Genomic DNA, 18,652 nt, shown 5'->3' with positions numbered 1-18,652 from the left:
GAATAAGAAACAATATTTTGAAAAGTGTATTGCAAACAAAATTTTTATTGTTTATCGTTTTTTATCAAACTGGAGTCGGAGTCGACTGTTTTTTTAACTACTTCAACTCCGGACACGTTAAAATCTTACCGACTCCAACTCCACAGTCCTGGTAGGAACGTCTGTGTACAAGATTAATGCCACGTTAAGTTTTTACTTAGATCAGCCACAGGATTAAGTGATAAAATTAAAACTTCTCAAACGTCTTTTGTGTTTCCCATGTACAGTACAAAGATTTAATTTTCAAAAGATGGTAGGATTGTTTAAAACTTTTTTTTTTCAAATCAAAATTTGCTTTTCACGAAGCAGTTCAGAACGAATTCTTTGAGTAACAACTAACGAATATACTTTTAGTATTTTTATTGCAATAGTACAAAACAATTTTTTTCTTTTTGTAAAATATGAAGATGGAAGTAGAGCGTTTTACAACTAAATAAGTCACAAATAGTTGGAAAAGCATGTGATCTAACTATATTAACTAACATCCATCCGCATATTGCGCGGCTTTCAGCAAAGCAATTGTGATAAAATGGGACAATCCATTCAGAAGACTGGTCTTATCTCGCACAAAAAGTAATTCAACACTAAAATATTAGACATTCGAATATAGTTTTGCTTTGCATGCTACAAATTTAGAAGAAACAATATCAAAACTTTTTCGTTATGAGCTTTCTCAAAAACTTCAGGCAAATTATGACTTTGATTGATTAGCCTACGACAAAACACAAAATAGTTTGATCAAGTATCAAGCAGTTTTTCAATATTATCAACAATTTCTTGTGTCTCTTGCATGCTAACATTGCCAAAAGTGCCTTCATCGTGGGAGTAAGGCCAAGGATCAGGAGAATGCCTTCCATTCTTCAAAGAAAACAACAGTTCTGAGGAAGAATCTTCCCCAAGAAGATCAGCTGAAGCACTTCTAATCATCGACGAATGACGTGGTGAGGAAGGAGAAAATAAGGACACAGTGGAGCGCTTACTCATATCGTTGCTGTCGTCATCAAGACCGATGACGCCATGTTGCTTAGTAACATTCGGGTATCTGATGGCATCAGAGATTTTAATGGCGTCATCATCAGAGTCGCACGATTTTATGGAAGCATGGGTCGATGCGCACGACAGCGGACTCATTCTGACAGTCGGAGGCCTACGATCGTTTGTGACGTAATTGTGACGTGTTGGTGTGTGATTTGCTGCGTGCCGACTATAAACAGCATCTTGTGGTTGTGCATTCATTACAACATTGGAATATATCGAACTCAGGTCGTTTGCTGGAAATGACCAAAAATGGCGGACGGGCCGGGTTTCAGGAATAGTGGCAAGGTTTTGATTTTCTTGGAAGTCCGTATAAACTGGAGGATTGGCCTTGGGACTAAGTTCCACATACAAAGGTGATTCCACTGAAGTTGCGTGGTACTGAGGTGGTATATCTCCGTCTTTTTCCGTATCTGTAAAGTTAATGGGTCTATAGTCAAATTTTGCCCAAAAATGCATTGGTGAAAACTTTACGGCAATTTTCTTGAAGATATTTTAAATCTCAACTTTAAAAACAAACAAGCAAAAGTTGAAGTGGGAAGCAACATATTCTCCTCTGGGTCTACTTTCATCATGATAAATCGTATACAAACTCCCTTGGTGATAAAATTGATTCAATTAACCAAGTTCACAACATAGTTAACCATTCAGGTATCGAGCAAATGAAATAAATAGAATTAAAAACATGCAAGCATAAAAAATGATCGCCAAAAATCCTAATTTACATCCAGTGACTGCTTCAAAACAGTCAAATGGTTGAAACGTAGCAGTGTTTTCTCCAATATTGAAACGAATCGATTGTATTCTGTGCTGTGTTGAAAATGTTGTTGAAAATTGTTGATGTTGAAAATTCAGTTACTCACTTTTCTGAAAATCAGGCATCCAACAGGCATCACTGTGTCCGTAACGCAAGCACTGCTCTGTACATCTGGGGTTTGGATTGAGTCTACTGCGATGTGTTTTACCAGACTGCCTCGATGAAGTCGTTTTTGAAAATTCTGAAAATATTTACATGTGCAATATTATCATAAACTATTAGATGTTACCTGACAGTATTATTGTTATTATTATAAACAGAAGAAAGTTCATAAAAACTGATAATTTTCATGAACAATTTGCATACGATCACCAAAGCTATAGAATAAGATTGTATAGTCATATGGAAAGCTGTGAAGCTTATGTCAACTTACAATATCTTAAACTCTGAGTTACAAAGATTACAACTAGCTTTTTGAGATTTATTTCAATCAAAAAATAATCACAAAAATCTATTGTATATTTTTAAGCAAACATAAAAATTCATTAAGTCGGCGAAGTACCGTTGTCGTTCGTAATGTCACTGCCTGCCACATCCGGGTCACTGTCACCTCGCCCACTATCGCCATCGTGTGACGTCTTCCTTGTCACAGTGGGATAAATTTTGTCATAATAGATCTACAAGAGATAGAAAATACCATCTGAGACGTTATCCTTTGTGGTTACGTGTCAGCAAAGTGGGCATCAAATTGCACCAAAAAGGTATTTTAAGACTTTCTTTTGATTTTTCACAACAAATTAGTGAACTAATGACTACCTTAGTTTGTAAATTTGAAGCAGCAAGGCAAGCTAAAATTATCACTAATTTCCGTTTCTTTTAACGTTTAAATTATGTTATGTTACGTTTCCTTGCTTACCTTGCGTCGCACTGAGAGAGCACGCTTTTCCAATGCGGGATGGCAATAGATTTTTGGGTTGACATGAACGGAAGCGTTGTTTGCGCTGGCATTCACATTCGCTTCCAATTCTGATCCTTTGTCATCTAGAAAATCGTCTTTAACAAAATCCGATCTGAGAATTGTAAAAACTATGTGGTGAAATCATTCAATACTTTTCATACATCTTACTATGTAGACCTAACCTTATATTTACAGCATATTTTCTAAAACGTTTCGGCCATATTTTGGACAAGCTACTGCAAGAAAATGGCAGTACGAAAGCAATCACAAATGTACAAATTTTATTAATTATATGTTTGAGTTATTTCAAGTTTGAAAGTTTTTTTCAAGCAATTAATACAGTCTACGCCAGAAAACTATTTGCTCAGTTTCCAGAAGGGCTCAACTTAAATAAGCTCTTGAGTGAAGGCACCATCACTCAAACACTAGACTGGCTGTGAAGAAATATGCTTCCAATGTATTGAAACAATTTTGACAAATCCCATTTTTATAAGAATGTGACAAGAAAGGCATAATCCCTTTCAGTTTATTTGAAATGGAAACATTTCTTTATTGAAACAACATCCATAGACTCAGTGGCGGATCCAAGAGGAAGCAATTGGGGCGATTGCTTCCCCCCCTTCCTGAAAGCACAGAAAAGTAAGTTTATTTATTATATTAGCGAACTTGCTAGATAAGATTAATGTACAGTACACCTACACATTATTGTGTTTTGTGGAAATCGCCCCCTCTCCCCTTAGGCTACTTGTTAGATCCGCCCCTGAAAGGACTGAAAAGATGACTTTGGTGAATAGGGGACTGGAGATAAGATTATTCCTATACCTTTTTGGGTAAGACTTGTTCCATCCAAGAGCAGTGGAAGTTTTACTAATGATGCTGGTGTCTCTTGAAGAGATGTGACTCTTCTCAGAAAACTTCTTTAAACTCATGGTGGAAGAATCAGCCCAATCACTGGAGTCAACGGCTTCGTTTCGGCATCTGTACGTTCGTTTTTGCTGGAACATTTTTTATAAATTTAAATTTATTAAGTTTTTTTTTCTATTGTGTTTTCATTGTAATTAAACCGAATTTACAAGAACAAAGGTTATTTTATAGCAGATGAGACATTTCTCCATCCTGGCTATGCTCCATCATATCAAGGCTGCCAGATATGTTTCAAAGTTTACGGCCAAAGCAATAGCTATTTATCTAACTTATGACCTTCAGTTCAGGTATGTTTTAACCGATTTGTGACGTAGCCTACTGTGTGTTGCATAACTTTTTGTCTGCGTTTTATTACCCGAGCCGAGGAAACATTGCAATGTTTTCGTTGAACGGAAAACAATCTTATCGAGCTCAATAAACAGCACAAAACCGTTCATATATGTTCAATTGTTCATCCTATGTAGGCCTACACTGTACAAGAGCACAATCACTATATTCATTTTAGAACAACACGAATACAAATCTAATAACTTAAGATTTTCTTTATAAATTTTAGCAAATCCTAAATGCAGTCATGTTTCTGTCCAAGTCATCCCAAAATTAAGTGGTCGATTTGGCAACCTTGTTATATGTCTTAGTCTATATGATATAAATAAAGTAGCAATACTTGATGCAATGTTACAAACGTAAATGATACCGAGTAACTATTCACTCTAAAAGGATAAAAAAATGACTGCCTCACCTTTCTATAGCTTCTGTATTTGCATGCAATTGCCGATACGATGATGGCTAAGACAATCAGTGATGACGTCAGAGCCACTGCGATGATGACGGATGACGTCACCGAAGCAGCGTTCAAATCAACGGCTGTGACCAAAGGCAACTTTTCCAAATCGGTGATAATCACTTCAATGGCGCAATGGCTTCGTAGATAATTTGTACCATTGTCAGAAGCCTAATAATAAATACTTTTCATCAATTTACCGAAAAAGCAGAGCCAGGTTCAAATATACCTTTCAGCAGGCCTACAATACAGTAAAATACCAAAGTTTGACAGTGATGAGTTAATTAGTAGCATGATCGTACTAAAAAAGTAGCAGCAAATGACTGTATGGTTGAAGAAGCCTTGCTCCATTCCTGCACTGCAAGAATAATAAAAGTAACCACCAAGGAAATAGAATAGTACGGAAATGGGCAAATGTCCTCTCAAAACTGTATTAGTTCTTCCACAAAAATCATGGGCTTTTGTAACTTTTGTTTAATTTTGCCTCTCAGAAATTGACACTAACACAGAGCTCCGCTTTCGAGAGAAAACATTTTTTCGCCACTGGTAACAAATTGAAACAATTAAACTAAGTACAGAAAATGAGTAACATAATAGTAGCCTACTGGATAAAATAACAATAAAATGAAAGTGAAACGAAGAAACACCTTTAAAAGTATTAAGTGAGTACAGTAATTTTGTTTTATTGTTACAGTAACAGATGACTGTAAATAACAAAATTTTCAAATTAATTTAAAAAAAAACAAAGTTTTAAAAATAATTGTGTTGAAAACAAAAAACTTGAACACAGATAAACGTTGTTTTTAAGTAGTGAAAATTTGAAAAGTTATGTTGCAATATCTAATGTTGAATTTTTGTCACACAGAAACATTTAGCAAGACGAAAAAAACAGTTTATACGGTTTCTTCTTTTAAAAAAAGAGTTGTTTGTTATTTTCTTTTTTGTCTGGCCCACATACAACTAAAGTCTTAGCAATATTGACGCACACATCACAGCACATCAAAATTGACCGCGAGCTTTTGGTTTTGATGACTTGATACGGTACCATTTAAAACATACGTTGCACTCTATTTTTTAGCAAGTATCGTCTGTAGGCTAACACAAACGCAGCTACAGTCAATAGACCACAGCCTACATAGAAAAGAATCTTGCAAACTTTCTAAAAAACAATTCTGCTGCAATAGCCCGATATGCAATGACATAGCTAAAAAATAAATTTTATTTATGGGGGCAAAAGTAACTGTTAAAGGGGTAAACGTCATTCAACATGAATTATAATGGTATTAAAGCATTGTAATAGTAGTAAAACACATTTTTAGGGGGCAAAATAAACGTTCGTACGTAGCCATGGGCGATTGCTCTCCCCTATGGCTACGTCTGTGCCAACATGTAGTTGCATACTTACTTGAACTACTACTGTGTGAATTCCCAAAGAAGAGTTCAACTTGGGGTTACTTGAGTTTAACTTGAGGTCACCTGAAGTCGAATCTATGGTAAAAAGTGAAGATAACTGGGTGCGAGACTTGATCACGCCATCTTCGGAAGAGATTTTGTATTGAACAAACCCGTTTCTTCCTTCATCATAATCAACCGCCTAAAATAGACGTATTAATTTATGGATTGTGTTGTAAACCTTTCAGTATAGCAAATATTTGTTTCCTATTTTTCTGCTAAGCATCCAACAAAAATCGAACAATCTCATTCTCAGATTATTTTCTTTATCTCACACTGAACTTCAAACGTAAACAGTTTTACCAAGTTGTCTTCCAAAATAACATTTTTATGTAGGCTATCATGTTAACAAAATAGACTTCCTTATTTGTGTGAATAGTTACGAGACGTTTAGATGCTTGTAAACCTACATTCAACTTTGATAAAAGTAGTAACTTATCTCTGCCTACACACTGACAAGCTTTACTTTGCGATAAACACTTTGTAAAGTTTAGAGCTCTGAAACAAGAAAATCCACAATGGCTTACCTGCACTCTCATAATGACGTCATTGCGGAGAATAGTTGCATAAACTGTTGAATTATCAGTAGAAGGGTTAATGAAGCTGGGCTTGTTGTCATTTACATCTCCCACTATTATCGTGAGCTGTTGTCTTGTCTCTAGCGACACCTCGCTGTCACCATCTTTTGCTCGTACTGTAATCTAGAGAGATTCAAGGGTAAAAACAGATTAGATTCTTTTAATTGAAATATTTATTTGGTGATCAAAATGGATGACTTTGAATTTGAATAGCAAAGCGTATATAATAAAAGTAGCATTTGATTTAGTAGTTGAGTGGTTATCAGTTTTCCTCTGACCCAACACATTTACCGCTGAATTGAATGGTAGGCTAATCATGTTTCAGTGAGACTGTTCAAAACTAAACAATTTGAAATTTTTTGAAGTTTTTCGAACCAAAATTCTTTAGTTTTGTTCACATTGGAAGAAAAATCAATTTTGTTTACTTGTAAATTTAAAATGAAATGATTTAGGAATGATTTAGGTTTTCGAGTGTTTAGCGCAGAAATGCTTTGAAAACATTTTGAAAACTCGAAATATCTCGATTCGGCACAAAATGTATTGTCTCGTTTTCGCTTCGTTTCAACCACAAAAACAACCGATTCAAAAAATTCTAGTTATTATCATCAGCAGTAGCTTTAATTTAATGCAACAGTTCACAATTACTTGATGTTCATAATAATGAAAAAAAGAGTGTGCTGAAACACTGGCAGTTTTGATTACAGATAAGGAATAAAAATCACAAAGTTCAACAACAAAACACTGACTAGATATTTTTCAATTGACTCCCGATCGATTGGCTTCGATAAGGTGATTTCCCCGGTGCGAGAATGAATAGAAAACGTTCCATCTCCATCTATGATGTGATATGAGACCTCACCGTAAGGAGAAGGCGCGATCTCACTCAACTGGAAAAGAAATGTCAATTAATTAGTTTCAGAAGCTAGACTACTTTGTCATCATTTAACGTTTTCTCACATCACCTCGACACCGTAACTTTGGTTGATTGGCTTACTCATAGTGAAAGTACAGACTAATTTGAAAGTTTCAATACTGAAACCTAAAATAGTTTCTCACCCACACAACCATGATCAAGAATAATTTATCATTCACCCACTTTAGTTAGATCAGGGTCAGTCACCAAACAAAGTCTCATCTCGGGATTCGGAGGCTCATCATATGCAATTTGTTTTAAAACAGATGACAAAAGGTGGAAGTAATTTGTATAAATGATTATATGGCTGGAATTCATTTAAATTACTGGTTGCTTTGACAAACAAACAGAAAACAAGGAAGCTACTTTTTTCCCAGATAAATCATTTTTTTCTGGCATGTAGCAATTAGATACTAACTTGAAAATGCCCAATAACTCATAATTTGTTTATGGTTTGTGTCAGTAAATATCATACTATAGTTTACCGAGAGCCCCAGTTAGGTTGAAGCACATCAAACTTTTAAATTTAATTTTTTTCAAATTGCAATTACCACGTTTTTATAAATCGCTGGTGGATTGTTTGCGTCATTATCGTTTGCATGAACCGTTGTGACAACTGTACCAGCAGGGGAATCTTCTAGAAGTGAAAATGTCCGTTTTGTATTGGTGAACACTGGCTCGTTGTCATTGATGTCCAACAAAATAACTAATAAAGTTTTTCTTGAGCACCTGCATAAGAGGAATCTCTTTGTTAAAGGAAGAAAATATCAAAAATCAAACACGTTTATGATTCATCAAAATAAGCATTACACAGCATTTTTAAATGTTGAAGCAAACAACAAACCGGTTTGTTATGATCAAGTTCTAAATACTTTCAATCATGAAAGCGTATGGAGAAATAGTACCGGGCGTGAAAACCGGCGCGCAACGTAACGTAACAACGCAACGTAACGTAACGACAACGCAACGTCACAACGTATGTAAAGTAATAAAGGACGCAAAAATAAAACACAATTGATGAGATAAAATCTGTTGAGCTTACCGAGAAGGGGATCCAAAGTCGCATGCTTCCATAACGATAGTGTAGCGGCTTCTGATTTCGCGATCAAGACTTTTGCTCAAACTGAGGAAACCGTCTTGTGTGAAAACAAAAGTATCTATAGACGAAGTACGAACTCCAGTTTTTCCGTTTTCTGATGACGCGGATTTAATTTTGATCCGTACTTTTCCGTTGTCATCAAGATCAACATCTGTAGCAGTGATGTACGCAAAGTATGTTCCCACTGGATAGTCTTCAGGAAGGTAAACTGGAAAAAAGTACAAATGAAGACTTTTGCGTTTTGAAAACATCACAGCCACTTTTGTTTGCTCTAGCACAGGGGTCACCAACCTTTTTTGCATGCGGGCCACTTTAGCACTAAGGAGAGCTGTGGCGGGCCGCACTAATAAAATTTTAGGTAGGTTGACTCTTATGCTAGAAAAGAACGCATTTCGTACCCAGTATTCAGCGTTACATGTTGTTAATATTTATCTTAGAATACCGCAGCAACAAAATTATTCGAACAACGCTACTGCCAGGCCAAGCTCCTTAACACTTTTGACTTCTTTAACAATGCCTAATAAACGAGGCCACTTGTTTTGCGCACTTATAGCGAAGGGAGCGGTTTTATGAGAATGTTCATCGCTAAGCAAGAGTGGTGTCGTCACTTTGCTTCACAAAAGATATCTTGCAATTATTAACAGCTTCAGTAAACAAGGAAATGTTTGACACATCGCAATACAGGCAACAATAGTGACCTAAAAACATATCAATGAAAAATAGGCTCCAATAACAAGGAGAAAGAAACCAGGCTTCATGAAACAAATGCTTGTGTAAATCACCGAAAAAACGTTTTTATCGTAACTCATGAACAGTGTTCCTTCTAAAAAAGCAATGAGTTGGTTTTTCATCCTTTTTGTGAGAATCTATAAAACCGTCTTTCTTTGATTAATTATTATTAGACAACTGTCACTTGCGGTACTTATCAACATGGCAAGAATTGTTGATTAACCACATTTTGCAGTACTAAGCTAAATATTTTTACAACCAGAAAAAGTCTTTAAATTTATATTTAATATTTTGCCAATTTATTATAAATTCAGTTGGCACATCGACCTATTTTGCCAGCAAATACTTGCATAAAGGGAACACTGCTCATGAAACATAATAACGGTGAAACGCACAATAGTGTTTACCTACATGAAATTTACAAACATAAAATAAGCAACCCTATATGCTCACAGACAATTTCGAAATTCGAAAACATACGTTTTTATTCAACTACTGGGACAGTGTGGTTGGACATCGCATTGGAATAACTTTAAGCGACCCCCACCTCGAACTACCATCTGATTGGTCGGTCGTATGCAAAGTGAAAATAATTATGCTTCCCGAAAAGTATTTTTTGCCTTCATGCTCTTTAACTCCTCAAGAAAAGTATTTTTGGTTATACTTGTACGCTAATACCTTCTGCGGGCCGCATGCGGCCCACGGGCCGCCAGTTGGTGACCCCTGCTCTAGCACACTGTAAGAGAGTACTTTTGTATCCCCAGCTGACTTTTGCCATTCAGTAAACCACAAACATAAAAAGCGAGTTGGCCAGCGCCGCAAAAATGAGGTACTATGCCTCAGAAAAATACTTATGAGGTACTTATGAGGCAATTACTTATGAGGTACTAAGCCTCAGAAACATCTTGTGCAAAATACGGCTTTGTAGAAGGAAGTAATACTGTATGAAAATGAAGTACTTTCTACGTGTGATGCTATAGCGGTGTGTTCAATGCCGTAACAATTACATTTTTGTCTCAAAGTACAACAAAAATTTGGACGCAACATCTCCATGTAGCAGTTTGTCCTATTGCTCCTTTGTCAGTCAGACCTTGGTAATATCCAAAACTATTTTGCATTGATCTCCAAAACAATCTGTTAATCTCGTTTAGGGTCAAAGCCTATCCTATGTGTTGCATTCCAGTAATCACAATTTGCACTTCATGCATGATTTTCTGGTTGAATTATCACGGGAATGACAAACACAACTGCATTTTGACAGTGAATCAGCAAGCTGCATCAAAGTGTTTTCAGAGGAATAAGTTATGCAACCAGACCTGAGAGTTATATAACACAATTTAAAGTCATCCATAACGAACTATTCTATGAGTTCTTTACGTCATAGAAAAGCTGATTATTACTACGTTACAAAACTGTAAATAATAATATAACGAGCTATGTTATGTCTTTGAAAGATTTTTTCTAATTCAATGATAACTATCAGGGTTGCCACGTGCCCTAAACTTCGGACAAGAAACAACAAATTGGCCTAATATCATACTGTGTCCGACGGCTAGCAAATCATTCGGACATTTATATAGTACCTATGGCATTAATGAAGTGCTGGACCACAAATAGAACAGTTTTTTATTAACTGTCTAAAAATGTGTGAATTCCAGACGATTACTGTCCGAAATCGTCTATGGTTGCCTGGCAACCCTGATAACCACTAGCAAGTCACAACAACGTTATCAAGATTAGCTTATAGGACGTAACATTTTGACTGTTTTGATCATAATTTACCTGCATCATCTACAGATGTTGCAATGAAATTGATGTTTATCGTTGGTGCATTGTCGTTGACATCATCAACACGTATTGTGAGCCAGGTACGTCCAACTTTCTGATTGATCGGACTGGAGTCACGTGCTTCAATCATAATTTTCATTCTGTAAATGAATCGTTATCTCGAATGATTAAACAAATAGAAATGGCGTTAATTTATCTACAATAAAGAAATAACATTGTGAAACCAGTTCAAAGTTTTGGCAGGTATAACATTTTTCAATTCCTTTGCAAATCACTTATGATGATATTTTTTTTCTTTTTTGCAGTAAAACTAAAAATACAGTGTAAAAGTATCTATTAGTGTAAATTTCGTGAAGAACAATGAACAAATGAATACAAATGTTTTGGCACAAAATTTCATCTCAATTTGCATTTCAAAAGGATCAAGGGTGGCTTATTGGGATCTACTTTAATGAAGTTATAAAGCAAACGTGAAAAGTTATCATTTCTAAACACTCACTTATCATGGGTTTCTCTGTCCAATGTGGCTTTTAGTATCACGTCACCACTCTCCGGGTCTATATCGACAAGTTGGCGTGCTTTTGGCTTGTTCATCCGGGAAATTGAATACCGGATCAAACCGGAACCATCAGAATCAGCGTCGTGAGCCTTCACTCGTATAATGACGACGCTTGGATACAAGTTCTCAAGCAGCTTTACGCTATATTCCTGTTAGATAAATTTAAAAACAAATAAAAACAAGAAAAAAATTACAAAACAATTTCACCACAACTTGTGCTTGAAAATAGATTATTTTGTTTCCACTTTCTAATGAATGAATGGAAAGTGGTGGTTGTTGTTTTTCTTTTGTTTGCAAGTCAGCAGTTGTGAACTGAGCAAATGACAATTGAGCAAGTGACAACTGAGCTAGCAACATTTCAGCAAGTGGCTGAAGTTGGCAAATGATAAAACTGAGCAAGTAACAACTGAGCAAGTCGAAACTTGACATGGCACAAGTCAGCAAATTCAGTTTAGGAAGCTATGACCAAGGGTTACGCGCCGGGCTCAAGATCACGCAGCGCTGGTTCGACTCTCGGGGTGTGCGTTTGAGCAACGCATTTCAGGACTGCTCTCCATTCAGCGGCACCTAATGAATGGAATAATTTCCCGGCAACAAGACTTCAACAATCGGAAAACTTCACTCTGCCAATCTCGGTAACCGGCCCTGCGTCAAGAGCCTCTACAAGTATGCGAACAAGTACCAGGAATAACCTATCAAGGTTTTGTCAGTCCGAGGATAAAGATTCAAAACCAAACCAAACCAACCAAGTTCGAGCTGAGCAAAAAAATCTCATTTGCTGACTTGGACAGTAGCTGAAATGTACTTGCTGAGTTGAAGCACTTGCTGAGTGTCGTATGCCAAGTGGTCCGACCACCAACCAGGACTGTATGGTAGGTAGTAGCGTAAACTCAGCCTAATCTTCTTTTTCAACCTGTTTCATTATCATAGATGGTGATTAATCATGTTTTTAAAAAAAAAACTGTTAAATAGGCCATAATATTTTGTTTTAAAACATACTTTTGCTTGAAGGGTCGATCAACTTACTGATTGTTCAAACACCGGGGTATTGTCGTTGACGTCTAAAATCCTTATTTGGACTTGCATGTTGCTTCTCAACGAGGGGATTCCCCTGTCCCGGGCAGTGAGAGTCAAACGCTCGATGGAGTTCTGTTCATAATCTGGAATAAAACATCGAAAAAATTTAAACACCGCATTTAAGTAAGTAAATAAGTAAGAAATAGCTTCAACAGCGCCAAAAAAACTTACACAAGGTTAAGCTTCCGTCATGGCACATGACTAAGGAACTGTGTTCCGAAAGCTGATGCAAACCCCCACTATCACAGCAAACTCGCAGCATCGGGCTAAAACAGGTAGTTAGTATCTACATTGTGAAGAAAGTTTAACTTGTTGATATCCAGAGATGTAGCTTATATGAGATACGGAATGACAGGAAGTCCTAACCTTGACAAGTACAATGTAAAAACAGGGCTCGTTTTTATGTTGAATCATACACTTGACATTTACAGCAAAATGCGGCCAGTAGAACTTCTTTTCTGTACATTTACTTCAAACCTGAAATTAGATTACTGGTAGCATAGGCGTAGCCAGGGGGGGGGGGCGAAAGGGGCCATGGCCCCCCCACATTTTCCAAGTTTGGATTCAGAAGTTGAGCCCTTTGTTGAAAATGTGATAAAGTTATAGGAATTTATAACGTCTTCCAAGACATCTGGCTATTAACACCCCCAAGGACTTGTTTTAGACACACAGAAAGACACCAATAAATTTTGCAAATCGTAAATCGTGCAAAATTTACGCGATTTACGTTTCTTTGAACTAATTTGTGGAAGCAATTTCAGAATGGCTACTCTGTTGGGTTTTTGTGTAGTTATTGAGTTTTTTGTGTAGCTGATTTTTTGGTGTTCTCCAATTTTAGCCGCAATTTTCGCTCGTTTGTGTGTAAGAGCTACCTTTAATAAGTTAATAGCTGTTTATCTGCTAATAAATTTCATACAAATATTACCCTAAAAGTGTTTCCAGAAAGCGCTATAATCCATTATTTGAGTGTAATTTTTCAAAAATTTTCGGGGGAGCATGCCTCCGGACCCCCCTAGAATACGCGTGCCTTCGGCACGCTCTAACCCCCCACCAGTTTCATTGCTTCCCTTGCTCAACCCACCAGGATACGCCACTGCACATCAAGTGCCGATGATTTAAATCAAACACTTCGTTGTTCTCTTCAATTTAACAAATATTTGACCCCCCCCCAAATTTTTTTTCTGGCTACGCCACTGACTGGTAGTAGGTGAGTTCGGCTCTTACAAGTTGAACCGTGACGTATATAACGTCAATAAAAGTTAACTGCAACAGAAATTTATGTTTTGAAACGTTGTATATATCTTTCATTGTTTTTTTTATCATGTTAGGGCTCATGAATGTAACAAAGAAAATAGTTTCTGATATTTGTGAGACGAAAAATGGGTTATGCTTTCAAGCATCTATCGCATTGACTCATGGTGGAAGAAAAGGATGCGTAATGGATGTAACAAACTTAGCTTAAATATAAGTCAACAACCTCTCAAGATTTACTGCTCCATGCATAATAGTGACAATGGATGGATGGATGGATGGATGGATGGATGGTCATTTTATTTTTGTTTGGATGCGAAACGCCGAAACATACATAAAACAAAAACTGACAGTGTGCATCCAATGAGAGAGTGCGAAAGACCGTAGCCCTGAAGGCGTAGGAGGTCGTCGAGTCTGCACTCTCTCATTCAAAAAGTTACACAAAAGAAAGTATTGCGTTGTTAATATTGTTGCAAATTGACAAAAAAAAGAAGAAGGAAGGAAGAACAGAAAAAAACAAAACAAGTACAGATACTACAAACAATAATAACAATTAAAATGATGTTGACTTTCTATCAATTTTGACTGAAAACAATTAGGCTAACTGTAAAAAAAAAAACAGTTCAATGCCTGCATACTCGTAGGGTAAATTAGCGTCAAAAAGTAAATGTGCTGACTGGGGTAAAGAATTATTGGATTTATGGAGAGTTTGTCTTTACTTGACAGCCATAATTTCAATCTTTAAAGCAGTAGAAAATGTAGCATATCTGTTTCTACAGTTGCTGGTGATTAATGACAACACAAAAAATTACAACAAAAAGTGACAACTGACAACTAAATCAGTGAGACAGAAAAATATCAAAACATCACTAAAATCTAATGTTGACTTACTTAAAATATACTAAACGTTTTTGCGATTTAGTTAGACATGGAAATTGTAACTACTAAATTACATTAATCACACAAGAAAAAAATATCTCATCTAATTAGGAATCGGAAAACTGCCAACAAATTCGACTCTCAGTCTACAAAAGTCGTTTTACCATGTCACCCTTCTGACATACAAGCACTTGCAGAAATAAAATTATTAATCAAAATTTATTTTTCCTGTCTACTTTTGTGGTCCCCATGACCTGTTATTGATTTTCACTGTAGAAATTTTACTGCGGTAAATAAAATCTTGTAGATTAAAGGATAATAATCCGTGCGAAAGTCTGTTTTCGTTTCCCAAATTTGCTTATTTTTTGTAAATATCTCGATTTTCTATCTTCAAGTTTCACACATCAAAAAAGTGTAAATTTCAAACATTCATTTAATTTAACTGTCTTACCTAGTTTTTGAATAACTTTGAGCTGCAAATGTATTGTAATAGCCTTGTCTTCAATTTGTTCCAGCTGAAAATAGTTGTTTGGCTTGATTGAATAAATTATCTTCGAATTGTTTCCTGAAAACATGAAATAATAAAGTATTATTTTCAAGGAGTTACGACCGTGCCAAACCCCTGCGTTTGGTTAATTAATTTTTAACGTCGTCGTTTTGTCGCTTCTACTTTTTGTAGACCCTTGCTATGCTATGGTAAGCATTCTCTGCGATGGTCGGAAATATAAAAATAAAACTGAACCTGAGGTAGTTTGTAAGTGTTTAGCAGGTAGAATTATCATTAAATCTCAAGCTCAAGGTGCTACAGCTTTGGTTTAAAGTTTGACATTTATGCAGGTAAATCCACATCAATCAATTTCTTAGAATCCAATCACAAAGTTATGTGATCATGAAAGAATAAGTTTTCTGCAAAGCAATATTCAAAAACCTCATTTCTAAGTAAACATCTCAATGCCAAATTTCCTACAAAGAACGAGAATGGCAGCAATTTCAGCTTGGTTGTTGCCACAATAACAGCTTCCAATAACCTATACAATGCACACAAACGTCTGCACAAAATGGCACGAAATGCACAAAAATGAGGATAAACTCAATAAGACTCACCAATGTCAGCATCTTCAGCAAGAAACTGATCCAAGCTTAATATTTCGCCTATGGGAGCGCTTTCCGATACGTTTAAAGTGATCCTGTGTGTTGGAAATATCGGTAGGTTGTCATTGACGTCATCAATGATGACGTGAAGGTTCAACAACTGCTGTTGATCGATCGCGAAAATCTGAAAAAGTTAAGTTGTTTCTAAGTTTAGGTAGATTTTTTAATTGTTGTAGTGATACTTCTGCAACAATTGTATTGTAATTTAGTGCATCAATAAACATTTTAAAAAGTTTAACTGAAATCTTTGATAAATTTTCAAACTTGTTTACCTCTTTTTTAATTTTTGTTATCTTCTTGCGAACAACGCTGAACACCACCCCATCTCTAATAACTGTAGTAGCCTATTACTGCCTTACAACTGAATGAAAAAGGGTGTCTTCAAGATCAAGTTATATTTTGAAACTCAGTGTTTTGAAGTTTTACTTTCATTATTTATGGCACCCATAGAAACTTTAAAGTTAAACTAAACGAAATACGTTTAGTTTAGATAATATTTACCTAAACTAAACGTAATATAGAGTTTAGGTAATATAATCTTAAATGCTACACTTAAATAGACATGAATATAATTGTTGAGAAGGTTTTGATATTTCAATAAATGATGATTGATTCTTTAGCAACAGCACAGCTCACCTGGAGATAGATGACGCATTGGTCGACATCACCACATAGGTCTTCCCTGTCCACTCGGTGACGTAACGTTACGTCTCCGTTCTGTTCGTCCAGGCTCAGCCATTTGTGTCGCAGTGGCGTTCCTTCCACTGCTTGATTTGGTGTCATCAGTTTTTGACTTAAAAGCTGAAACCCTGATGGACTAGCTTTTGATAAGCCGAGCAAATCAACAGTACTTGCAACAAGTGCGTCTAAATATAAATACAAGAATAAATTTATAGAAAATCTGACAGATAGATGAATTAAAAATTGATTCGAGTCCGAATTCGGTTTAATGGAAAATCTTAGTTTTAAAGTTGTACAGTAATTTGAAAGTTTCGCAAAAAGGAAACGTTGGTCTCAAATATCATTGTATTATTGTTGTCCTCTTGATTTGTCTTTCACAGTCGAATGCTTCACTGTGCATGTCGAATGCTCAATTTGTAGGGTAGTCTATACGCGTAATTCTTATAGTTTGAAGTACCCACGATCGCCTGCGTGAGCTTAACTGTTTACAAAAAGCTATAGACTGACGAATTGTTTGACGATGTTAAGCTGGAATCGATCGCACTGTGGCAGAGAAGATGAAAACGCTTTTGACATGACTTACCCACTTTCGCGTCTTCTCGTACATACACACGCATTGTTGTTGCAGGCGATGCATATGATGACGTCATCAGTGACGTCACGAACAGCATCATTTTTAACAAATCAAACATTTTCCTGCACTCTAAAAGTAAAAATATTCTTTTGTCTCTGTAACTCGTCACATTAATAAATGTTTTGCAACCAAGTTTTCATGTTTGTAAAATATCATCGTTAGGCTTAAACTAAAAATTGAAAGCAAAGAGAATATTTAATTGAACTCAACAACGTGTCATAATCTGAAGATCCACACAAAATTGAAAAAGAACTGAAATGGTATTGGTTCACTACGTAGCCTACACTCGAACAATACTGTATAATAGCTTGGTCGGCCAAGCTTAAAAAACAAATTGTAAACTGGATATGAGTTTGTTTGGAAACCCATTACCATAAACCTGCTGAGGTGTACGAAAAGGGGCGAACCCAAGCAAAAACAAAAAGATTTTGGCTTCTGTCAAGTGGTGTCAGTCATGCATTGGCTGGTGCCATGCATCTGACCTTTCCTGAACAGGAACAATTACAAAATTTAAAAGGGCAACAGTGTAGGATTTTTCCTAATAGAAAATTCATGTCCCGTGACCGAAATACGTGTTGAATTTCAAGAGATAAAACCAAGAATAATTCCTACAACGATTTAGGAAAACGTTCAGAAAAAAAAAAAAAATCAGCAAACATTTTTGTTGTTTTACCATAGCTACAATTGAAACTCGTTAGACGAAATAGAATTGTGTAAGCCTGATTAACGCTTTGGTGAAATAATTTTTTTGCTTGAAAAGCATTCAAGTAAACATCATTTTTCAAGCTTGCTTACTTGTCCAATTGGGGGTGGCATTGTCGATTGCTCAGTTTTTTAAAACAAATAAACGCCTTGCCTGCAAAGGGCCACGTTGCTGTTTTTATCAATTCAGTAACCGAAACGCTCTTATTTGCCGACATCTGGCTAATTTGAGTCATCAAAAGAAAAAGAACACAGCAAAAAATTGTTCAAAGCAATATATAGACTTAGTTTACCGACTTTTTTCTTCAAAGTTGTTTTCTTTTATACACCTGACAAAGACAATATTTTGCTGTTGATAACCTACTTTGGCTTGTAACAGAATCGACTGGCTGTCATAAGACTAATAAGCTAACAAATCTCTCTCTGAATAAATTTAAAAAATGTAATTGTTCATCTCCTAGCTCTGTAACTTTATTTCTCATTCCTTTACTGCTGCTACGCTAAAACTGAATAAAGAAAGCTCATTAAAAATTTTCGCAATTGCAAACCAGCTTTCATAAGTGGAAAAGTGTTCAACAAGACTTAATGAAAAGCGAAAGATAAGCAGCAAACTCTCTTCCGCATTAAGCATCATTATTCCACTCTTGAAGAGTATTTTATC

General features: G+C 36.0%; 1 protein-coding gene across 1 annotated transcript; it reads right to left on the bottom strand.

Annotated features, from left to right (window-relative positions):
* Positions 1-390: 390 nt before the first annotated feature.
* LOC145768884 (protocadherin alpha-10-like) lies at positions 391-17,329 on the bottom strand. Its single transcript, XM_082580490.1, has 18 exons — positions 17,239-17,329; positions 16,611-16,840; positions 15,927-16,098; positions 15,274-15,387; positions 12,642-12,775; positions 11,556-11,764; positions 11,051-11,196; positions 8,483-8,747; positions 7,992-8,169; positions 7,274-7,414; positions 6,477-6,650; positions 5,903-6,091; positions 4,456-4,668; positions 3,612-3,784; positions 2,748-2,901; positions 2,394-2,508; positions 1,938-2,072; positions 391-1,487 (listed from the first exon to the last, which is right to left on the bottom strand). Exons 1-18 carry the CDS (start codon positions 17,327-17,329, stop codon positions 778-780), a joined length of 3,543 nt encoding a protein of 1,180 aa, XP_082436616.1. The 3' UTR covers positions 391-777.
* Positions 17,330-18,652: the final 1,323 nt, after the last annotated feature.

This window comes from Aplidium turbinatum, chromosome 4 (assembly GCF_918807975.1).
Source record: "Aplidium turbinatum chromosome 4, kaAplTurb1.1, whole genome shotgun sequence".
NCBI classification, from domain to species: domain Eukaryota; kingdom Metazoa; phylum Chordata; class Ascidiacea; order Aplousobranchia; family Polyclinidae; genus Aplidium; species Aplidium turbinatum.
This window is presented reverse-complemented; position numbering and strand designations above follow the sequence as displayed.